Source organism: Pelobates fuscus, chromosome 1 (genome assembly GCF_036172605.1).
Source record: "Pelobates fuscus isolate aPelFus1 chromosome 1, aPelFus1.pri, whole genome shotgun sequence".
NCBI lineage: Eukaryota > Metazoa > Chordata > Amphibia > Anura > Pelobatidae > Pelobates > Pelobates fuscus.
In genome coordinates this window covers 271,321,567-271,332,533 of record NC_086317.1, presented here as the reverse complement: position 1 = coordinate 271,332,533, position 10,967 = coordinate 271,321,567, and the positions used below count along the sequence as shown (strand labels likewise).

General features: G+C 41.8%; 1 protein-coding gene across 1 annotated transcript; it reads right to left on the bottom strand.

Moving 5' to 3' along the window:
- Positions 1-10,714, bottom strand: CHCHD2 (coiled-coil-helix-coiled-coil-helix domain containing 2). The gene is made up of 4 exons (XM_063444597.1): positions 10,571-10,714; positions 2,815-3,061; positions 1,266-1,428; positions 1-288 (listed from the first exon to the last, which is right to left on the bottom strand). Exons 1-4 carry the CDS (start codon positions 10,618-10,620, stop codon positions 281-283), a joined length of 468 nt encoding a protein of 155 aa, XP_063300667.1. The 5' UTR covers positions 10,621-10,714; the 3' UTR covers positions 1-280.
- Positions 10,715-10,967: the final 253 nt, after the last annotated feature.

Below are 10,967 nucleotides of genomic sequence, written 5' to 3'. Positions count from 1 at the left end.
AAAAGTTTGGAAAAGAATTTATTTAAATAAAAAACAAACAAAAGAAAGACAGCCTAGTGACATACATATATCCTGTGAAACAGATCTTTCTCTCTAAAACACTGTTTTTCAGTTGTGCGTCAGTTGCATGCGTGCAAACGCTACCCGTCATTTTCTCCTGTATCAATAGGCATAATCACTACTAATTGCCAATGGTTTTAAAGGAAATCTATTCAGAAGCGTTGATTCCGAAGCTTCTCCTCCTCAATGCGAGTATCCTGTTATCTCCTAGCAAATGCACTTATAAGCCTAGAAAGAAGAATGCACAAGAAGATTAAAAAAAAATAAAAAAATAAAAAATTAAAAGATTTGGGCAAAGTTTTGCAACCAGAGAAAACTATTTCACTATACTTGCCCCCCGTCACTCTACACAACCAAGCTTACTTTTAAATATTTAATGGATATAGGAGCACACACCACCGTATAGAAATGAGAAACTATGAGAGAGTGAAAATGACAGGATAAACCACTTTCCCTAGTTGTTGATAATATAAACTCCCAATGCACACCACATAGAAAAAAATAAAATGTATCTTTTTTTAAATTTTATTTACCTAAATATTCACATTATTTACAACAATTCCATATGCAGGCGTGTGGAATTCTTATCGCCTGACACCCGGGAAGGTTTTTTTTTTTTTTACATTTAGCCCTGCCATGGTGCAAACTGCTGGGCAAGACAGGTTTGTGGGAGCGTGAGGTCTGCAGTTGCGGCAGGCGTATGCCTCATTAAGGCTCGACTCCCAGTTTTGGTTTGCTCTAGTGAGTCAGAGCACAGCTGCTGTGATTCCCCCCCACATGCACTAAATGAAGTCAATCTATGCACAAGGTTACCTCTCCACAAGATCTGGCAGGAACAGAGTTTCCATGAAGCCACTGTTTCAACTTCAAAATATATCTGCTCCTTCCAGATCTTGTGAAGTTGTAACACTGTGTAGTTTATCCTTTGAATACTCAATAGGAGTCACGATGCAACCTGCATAGTGTCAGAAACAGAATGAAAACAGAGCTTGTATGGAGAGATTTTAAAAGGCAAAAGGGGTGCGACATGTTAAAAGATATTCTACTGGTTTGCATTGTGATTGCTCCCTATTTTCAATTTGCCTCAGAACGCCACAGGTTTTTGCTTTAATAAATCTTACCATAGTATGTGAGCTAAGGGTTTTGTATATTGTTGAATAATGTATAGTTCTACTGTAACTACTTATGAATGCATGGAAACTCACCATTTGCAAAGCGGCATTGTTTCAGCACCTCTCCGAAGCCTTCACATAGTTTCAGATCACTCTGGTTCTGAGCACACTCTAAGAATTGCTTGAGCTCATACTGGCAGGGTGTATACTGGGGCTGCTGCTGCTGCTGATACACTGGCTGTGAAGTAGCTGGTTCCTGTGAATATCAGTAAAAGGATACATTATTAGCTAAGAAAAAATATGTAAATGAGCAGAACCATGAATCCATCCAGTACTAATAAAGTAAGAGAAGAGGAGTTCTGTACATAACACTTGCTGGCACTATTTAAATTCTTATGATTATGAAAAACAAACAACAACAAAAACAAACCAGTGCAAACAAACTAAATATACAGCAATGCAGCGATGGTAAACACAGTCCTACGTCAGACAGCTGGATTTAACATTTCCTACTTGGCAATATCAATATGATCCAAGTTTTGCACTAGGGATCGACCGATATTGATTTTTTTTAGAGCAGATACCGATAATCTGTGAACTTTCAGGCCGATAGTCGATAACTTGCTGATATTCTGTACATTTACCATTTTGAAAAAATAAACTATTTAATAGTAAATGCACAAAATATACATGCCACATGTAGTGGATGCAGTGTGTTCAGACAGGGGAGCTGTGTGTGTAGTGGATGCAGTGTGCATTTGTATAGTGTGTATATAAGGAATGCAGGGTGTGTTTGTGTAGTGTGTATAGTGAATGCAGTGAGTGTTTGTGTAGTGTGTATATATATAGTGAATGCAGTGTGTGTGGTGTGCGGAAAGCGAATGCAGTGTTTGTGTCGTGTGTATATAATGAATGCAGAGTGTGTGTGTTTTTGTAGTATGTGTATATAATGCAGTGTGTGTGTTTGTGTAGTGTGTATATAATGCAGTGTGTGTGTGTGTATGTGTATGTTTGTGTAGTGTATGTGTGTTTGTGAAGGGATGTAATTTGTGTAAAATGGGGGGGCTGAGGGGGAGCATTTTTTACCAACCCGTGGCAACGCTCTGGCGGCCGCGGGACTTGCGAGATTTACACTGGGGAGCTGCTGGAGCCCAGCGGTCCTGGTATGTACTATCGGCAATATTGGTATCTCTATTGGCCGATACCGATATTGCCGAAAATACCGAATATCGGCGAATATTTTCGGTAAAACTGATAATCGGTCGATCCCTATTTTGCACTCATTGTCAGAGGATAGCTCAAGCTAATAAACACTAACCCCTGTACAAAAAGCAGGTGCTGCAATTAGCACCTAGAAGTAACTTACAGGATTGAATATGTGCTGTGCATGCATATGTCTATGATAACTTTGTTTTCTATTGTTTAGAGCAAACTGCAATTCGTTAATTTGTGTTTCGGACAAAAGAACTGCACGAAATTCAGACAAATCCGCATTCTTCAAAAAATAACACTGAAGTCTAAAAGTCTACATAAATGGCAAATCTATTATCTTTTTGTAGCGATTTCCACTAGAGTTTGCCTGACAACATTTTACTATTTGTACCTACAACAGCAAACAAAGATGTTAGTATATTTATATTACTTGATAAGTGATGTCGTTCCTTGCTGGCTCTGAACTGCTTCCTCCACCAAAACCTCCTGTAATGGCATGTCCAAGTGTGTGTCCCACGGCAGAGCCCACTGCCACTCCAGCAGCTGTGGTAGCCATCTGTGCCATCAGACCTGGTTGCCTGGGTGCTCCTACGGGCCCAACTGCTGAAGGAGCTGCAGCTACAGGGGCAGGTGGACGAGCTGCAGGAGGTGGTGCTGACCTCATTACAGGTGCCCGGCTGTAGAAATAGAATAAAAGTTGCCATGTTATGTGTTTCTATATTTTCATTCACAAGCACGTTTGCCAAGTGTATAATTTTGCCATATACAACGCGGCACAAAGTCACGTTAGTCATAACAAGTGTATGTTAAGTAGATTAAAAAATAGTAATCTGTTGTACACCTGTATTTTACCAAATAAATTGTGTATTTGTGAACCAAGCCAGAGATCCATTGCAAACACACATTGAACCTACACATACCACTGAAAACAATTTCACAAAAGTAGGTCGCTACAGAGAGAACCTTATGTCATACACAGCAAACTAGTCCATCTGTACTTCCTTAATTCACTATGTCTTGCAAAGATAAATTCCATGTAGCCACATAATTTTTACTCATTGCTCCTGCAGCATCTCTCCACAGTGCAATAATAGGGTCAACTAAAAACTGAAATTGCACACATGAAATTCTTTGCACTCAAAGCAGAGTTGATACAAAAGGTATAGGAAAAATGCATCTTCTTTATTATTACAAAAATACATAACAAAATAAAATATATCAGTCAGTAAACTATAGTGTCACTATTACTAAGCCAAGGGTGAGGGGCATGGTCACAGTACTTAACACGTGACCATTTTGGATGAATGCATTAATCATTTTAATGACAGTGTCATTATATTGACTTATAGTGTCACTATACTTTACTAGTAATGTATTTTTGGGAAAAATGAACAAGATATATTTTCCTGTACTACTATAGAGAAAAACTGGGCAGGAAGTTAAACAAAAAACCTGACTGAGGGGGCACAGCCTGCCAGCTCTCTGATCAGCCGCATGAGTCCTGAGCTCTGGCAACCGGCCTGCATTAAAGCGATACCTTACTGCAAAAAGCAGTGACTTCTGGCTTCCAACAGCACCACTCAAAGAAAGCGATGCAGAAACACTTCCGAAAGTCTCGAGGGTCTAGTGGAGGACAAACAGACGATATTGGACTACTCCTCTCACGACTTCCAGGGCCCAAGATGGCGGACGCATTCCCAGACCTACCTCCAGGATTTTCCCCAGACTCTGACGAGAAAGACGAGCTCTTACCTCAGCTGGGGACAACCGAGCCATGTCACTAGGCAGAAGAGAACCTCCACTAGCCACCAAACCGTATTTAGACACCACGGTGGCTGACCTTAAAGTCTTTTTTGCACCTGGGATAGGCATACTAAAGAAAGAACTTGGCACACTGTCTGGCAGCATTCAAGCTACAGAAGATGACATTAAAGGCCTAAGACTTAAACAAGACACAACTGCAACCCAAATACAAGACCTAACCAACCAGTGCACATTACTGAGTACCAAAGTGGGGCAGCTGGAAGATAACTCAAGACAGTGTAATCTAAAGGTGATAGGGATTCCAGACACCATAGATGCAGGTGAACTGCCCCAATTTATCAGGCGTTTGCTCTTTGCCACATAAACAAGCTAAAGGCCTAACCCTGGATGGCCTCTACAGCTTACTTGGACAACCTTTCACCAACTCAACCCACAACAGGGATGTCATACTCTGCTTTTGATCACAGGCCAACAAAGAATTACTTATGGCCGAAGTCAAAGGTCAAACGCCATATATGTTTGAACAGCACTCACTCAGTTTTTACCATGACCTCAGCAGACCGACAATGGAGAGCTTCCGAAGTGACCATTAAGTTGAGAGCCGCAGCTGTCTCATACAAGTGGGGGTAACCCACAAGCCCTTATTGTGGAGAAGCAGGGCAAGAGATAGAGACTGACCTCAATGACGAACGCAAACACATTTCTGCAATTACTGGGACTCCCTATGCCAGACGGGCCAGTCAACTGACAGACCTACACACCGTTGGGATATGGACAACATAACGATCTTCACACAAAGCAGCTCCATTGCTCCAGGCTGAGCAAAATATGGCGAAAGTACAACAGGAATAGCACACCTACAGCTATGTTAATTGTTTTTCTTTACATTTTATTTAATTCTCTGACAACTGTGGATCGCACAAAACTATACATATGTTGGAAATTCATTGAGAGCTCTAGGGCTATACGAATGTTGTGTCTATGTTCTAGTCCACCTATAGCCCAATTCTATGTTCAGTGAGGCACTGTCTGTAATACTGATCCATTTTTTTTATGTGGCATCTTATCTATCTTTGATCTTCAGAAGTGCTATCTCCGCAAATGGCTTTGGCTATAACACATGTTAGATCTGAGGTTGTAACATGAGTTCTAAAAGGGATAATTCAGATAATTGAACACAATGAAGAAAAAAAAAGAAAAGCCAATACTCCCCACAAGGGGTAGCAGTAGTTAATAGTTTATTTTTTATGAGTGGAGGCATGCAGATCTCTCTCCCCTTGTCTTGTTCAGTCCTTAACGCATATCTTCAAATGCTCTCTTTACTCTGGCATTGTCCTCGATCCCCTTAACATGCCACTGACGTAGCGCACTTATATTTGAAAAAAAACACAAAAAAAAACAACGTCTTCCCTTTCTAACTACCTTCCCATATCTCTGCTCCCTTTCTATTTTCTATTCAAGTTTCTGGAGCGACTTGTTTTTAACCATCTGGCAGGCTTTCCCGATTACAACTTTCTCTTCAACCCTCTTCAATATGGTTTCCCACACCCCCTTCTACTGAGACAGCTCTGATTAAAGTAACTAATGTAATTGTGGCTAAATCCAAAGGCTACTACGCTATAATAATTCTTCTAGACTTCTCTGTTGCATGACACGGTTGACCAAGTCCTCCTTCAAACTCTGCAATATTGTCCTCTTGTGGTTCTAATCCCAACATTCATTCATTGTCTCCTATCCTCCTCTTATCCTGTCTTGGTTGGGGTCCCAAAAGTCTCTGTTCTTGGTTCTCTTTTGTTTTCTTTTTACCGTATATACACACACGAGTATAAGCAGAGTTTTGGTGCTGAAAAACCCCAACTCTGCTTATAGTCGAGTCACTGTCTGTATTATGGCAATTTACATTGCCATAATACAGACTGGGGGCTGCAGAGCGTTTACTTACCTCTCCTGCAGCTCCCTCCTCCTCTGCGCCGGTCCGGTCAGCACCTCTGTCAGCTCCCAGTTAGTGTGGCTCTCGCGAGACTTACAGTGTGAGCTGACAGAGGAGCTGCACGGACCGGCGCGGAGGAGGAGGGAGCTGCAGGAGAGGTAAGTTCTTCCTGCCAGCCCCCTCCTACACAGTGCCCATCCCCTGGACCACCAGGGAGTGAGAGCCCCCCTCCCTGCCATGTATCAAGCAGGGAGAGGGGACGAAAACAATTTAAAATAATAAAATTAAAAATTATTAAAAAAATTATTAAATTAAATAAATTAAATAAAAAAAATTAATAAAATAATTAAAAAATAATAAAATTGCCCACCCCCCACCAAGGCTCTGCAACACACACACACACACACACACTGCATTCATTCACACACACTGTAAATAAATATTCAATTAATATAATTTTTTTAGGATCTAATTTTATTTAGAAATTTACCAGTAGCTGCTGCATTTCCCACCCGAGTCAATAAGTTTTCCCAGTTTTTTGGGGTAAAATTAGGGGCCTCGGCTTATACTCTAGTATATACGGTATACTGCATCTCTTGGCAAACGTAGTAATTCTTTCAGATTCCAATGTCACCTGTATGCCAATGACAGATATATCTTTCCTTCTCTGATCTCTCCTAGAATGCGTCACCAGTTGCCTTCTTTCTGAATGGATAGCCTCCTGCTTTCTGAAACTCAATCTCTCTAAAGCTCAGCTTTTTATTTTTCCTCTTCTTAATACTGATCCTCATCTTTCACTCTCCCTGCAAGTTGATTGTACCTGCATCTGCCAGTCCTTGCAAGCTCGCTGTGTTTTTTTATATCTTTGATTCAGGCTCCACTTTTGCACCTCACTTCTAGTCTGTTGCTTAATCCTGCCATTTCCACCTTCAAAAATATTACCCATGTCCACCCCTTTCTTAAGAATGCTGCTAAGGAGCTTGTTCATGCTCTAGTATTCTCTTGCATTATTGTAGTTCTCTCCTAATTGGTCTCTTTAGAAACAATGAATGCTGCCACTAGGTTGATTTTTCATTCCCCATCGCTGCTCTCACACCTCTGTCAATCCTTGCATTGGTTTTCTGTACCTTTTGTAGGAGACAATTCAAAATACCAACGCTTACCTATAAATCTTTAAACCACTCTAGCCACAGCTTAAGTTCTTCACTAGCTCATTGGTATTCAACCTCCTGGTCTCTTTGCTCTGATGATGACGACCCCTCCCGGTGCTCGTACGTCTACTGCTAACTCACACCTTCAGGACATCTCAAGGGCAGCTCCTATCCTTTGTAGCAGACTGCCTCCCCAATCAGACTCTTCCCTAGTATTCAATCATTTAAGAAGTCCATCAAAATTCACCTCTTTGGAAAAACGCATGGCCTCCCACAGTAACCCACCTTTTACTTCCTACTGTGTTTGTTATACCCAACCTCCTCTAAATTGTAAGCATATTTAAACAGGGTCCTCATCAACCTATTTTTCCTGTAACATTTTGTAAACGTCTAATTAAAAAAAAATTTTTAAAACAATTCTCGCTTTATAGAATTGGAAAGCGCTGTGGAATGAGTTGGCACCAAATAAATGCCAATATTAATTTCTAAATGTTATTTTATTTTGCATACCTCACAAACACAGTTGTTAGGTGTGTATAATACAAAAAGCCTAAAATGTAACAGTTTCTTTTAATTAAAGGGTTACTCCACACACCATGACCCCTCCAGTGATTTGCAGTGGTTTAACACAACTGAGTCACCTTACCTTTATTGTCATCCGCCAGCTTGGAATGTGGAATGATTATAGAGTTTTGGGCTGGTATGCCAATTTTGAGCAACGTTTGTTGCATTAACTGTTGCTTAACAGTTATCCCCATTAATCTGTGGGACGGGGGATAAGCACTCAGCTTGAGTGTGTCGATCAAAGGTCTCTTTCAGCACTGAATACATGGAGTGATTATAGCTGTTTCACCCAAACACTAGCCGAGACTTAGTGAAGGTGAATTGATTTACTAAGAACAAGGCACACTTTTATACACACAACCACAACAAGAGGTCTGTGGCTTGAACAATGTAAATCCCACCCTGGTGCCTCTGAGTCGGGGATTATTATGTTAGCAGTTACTGATCTAGTAATCTCCCAAAGAGATCAGGGCGCCAATACAATATACCTCAAAACATACAAATTGACACAAATAATCCCCATATCTTATATCCCTGAATAGCTCTCCCAATCCGCTTGTTTCTAAAAAGTGGAACATTACATTTTGCAAACTCCATTTGTGTCTCTGCCATACTGCCACAAGGGTCTTCTGATGTGTGTCCTCAATATTTCTCTACGAGAAACATCTAATTGCACAAAAGTCATCAGGATTGATGACTTCACACAAGAAGGTGGATTAGGTTTAAAACAGGAGTCTGTCAACACACTTGATCAGAGGTAAGGTTTTTTTTTTTGTTTTGTTTTTATGGGCCAAGAATCTATAAATACCGAACTTGACTAATTAAAAAATACATAATTGTTTATTTAATTAGGTGAGGTGCATAGCAAATAGACGTGTAAAAAACTATGTTGCAGAATGATTACCCTTTTGTAACTACCAGGAATAGGCAGGTGGATTATGTATTTCTGGTTGCATCTATGTTACATCAGACAGATGCATACACAAGCATAGCAAAAAGTATATATATTTGTCAAAGTTAAAGGGACACTGTAGGCACCCAGACCACTTCAACGCATTGAAGTGTTCTGGATGCAACGTCCCATGTACCTTACAGTGGTAATAATTGCAGTTTCTGATGAACGGCAATAATTACCTCTGATGGTTAACGCTTTCTCTGGTGGCTGTCTATGGGGAATTCCTAATGCGAGCACGGCCATTGTCGCGCTTGCGCATTAGGTCTCCCCCGCCGGCTGGGGAGGAGCATGGGCTTAGCCTGACCCATCACCTAGGAGTATCGGCGCTGGATTCAGGTAAGTGACTGAAAGGGTTTTTAACCCCTTCAGCCCTGCGGGAGAAGGGCACTATAGAATCCCTTTAAAGGAACATTATAAGCACTAAAACCTTTAGGTTAGAGTACATACCTAACTAGAATATATGCCTCATCTTACTTCTATCCATGACAGTGATCACTGCCAATCCAATGTTTCCCAATAAATGGAGATTGGAGGGGAGGGGGGGGGGGGGCGGGGGGGGAGGCGTTATTGTTAAAAACCCACTTCTTCATAAAAGCGTATCAATTATACGGTTAATAGCTCCCAACTGATTACTTTCTTGCAACTGTTTAGTCCAATACTACTATCCTTACCTTTTTTGTGTCACTTTACCCCACTCCCTCTAGCATGTAAGCTCAATGACCAGGGCCCTCAACCCCTCTGTTCCTGTGTGTCCAACCTGTCTGGTTACAACTACATGCCTGTTCGTCCACCCACTGTAAAGCGCTGTGGAATTTGTTGGCGCTATATAAATAACAATTGTGTAAGCGCAATAATTACCAAGCTGCAACAACCAACATCTCCACATAGAAATGCATCTCTGTGGGGAACATGCAGCACCTTCATAAAGTTAGATCTGCAAGAAAGGAATGCCTCTAGCGGCTGCCTGAGTGACAATCGCTAGAGGTATCCTTATCGCTCAATGCACACGCTGCTTTTTACAATTGAGCGATTGTAGGGACAGTCTCTTTGCAAAAGAACAACTACACTAAGCTGCAGTGGTTCTGATGCGTTGAGTATCCTTTTCATAAAATGGTCGTGGTGCACAGATCCTGTACCTTTTGTAATTTACTAAAAAGTGCAATGTTTAGATTTTGCCTAAACCACACCTCTAGCATCTGTCTCACAGCCCTCGTCATTTTAATGTCTTAATATTCAATGTCCTCACCAAGCGCTGTATGCAACCAGTGACAGTAGCGCATGAGCTGCAGCTCTCAAAAGCTTCTCCATAAAAAAAGCATTGGATTGGATAATCTTAGTAAAGTACGCTAGGCGGCTGAGGGGACACTGACACTGGATTACAGGTAAATTAATTAATTTCTTCACGCTTTGTTTAGTTTTTAATGAGGAGATATAATAAGAAATGAAGAACACCCAAATGTTAAACTAAACCATGTTAATATGTGATCTCAGAGTGTTCTTTTAACTATAACCATAACCACTATTAGTATTGAACTTGGCCAGTCACCCTGCAGCCACACTGATCACTCACTACATGCTGTGTAACAGTGAGGTCTAAGCTCTGACCCTCTGGCTGCTGAGGACTACATTTCCCATGATGCTCTGCCAGATGGCGGTCTATTGGAGCCTTATGCTGGCTGTGTATCAGCACAGTCTGCCTGGAGCAGATAATCCAGCCCTGAGTGACATGTGACTGGTCTGACATCCCAGGACTCGCTATGTTAATAAGCCCCGGCACACAGTGAGAGGGCGGGCGGGCTGGCAGACACCCGGTATCGGTTACCTGGCTGGAGGGGCCACCCGGGAGGTCCTGCTTCGGCTTCCCCTGGGCATGGCGCTGGCTCTGGCTCTGTGTCTGATCTCCGATACCACGTTCGTCCTTCACAAGAGCTGCCGAGTTTTGATGGCGTCATTGTGTTGGAGTCCAGCTTATATCACCTCGGGTGGCTCCCGCCCACTGCATGGCTGACGTAAGACGCTGTAACTCACATAACAGCCAATCAGCGCACGCTGTGCCCGGCGTTCCAAGGATCTCGGTGAAGGTCATTGTAGAGTTCTATTCACGAGAGATCCAATGCTTTCCCGGACAGCCTTATCCCAGAGACAGTTTCTCTAGTGTTTTGGTTATTCTAGAAGTATCTGGTACTTGCGCCAGTAATGGGGAATACCAGAATTGACTC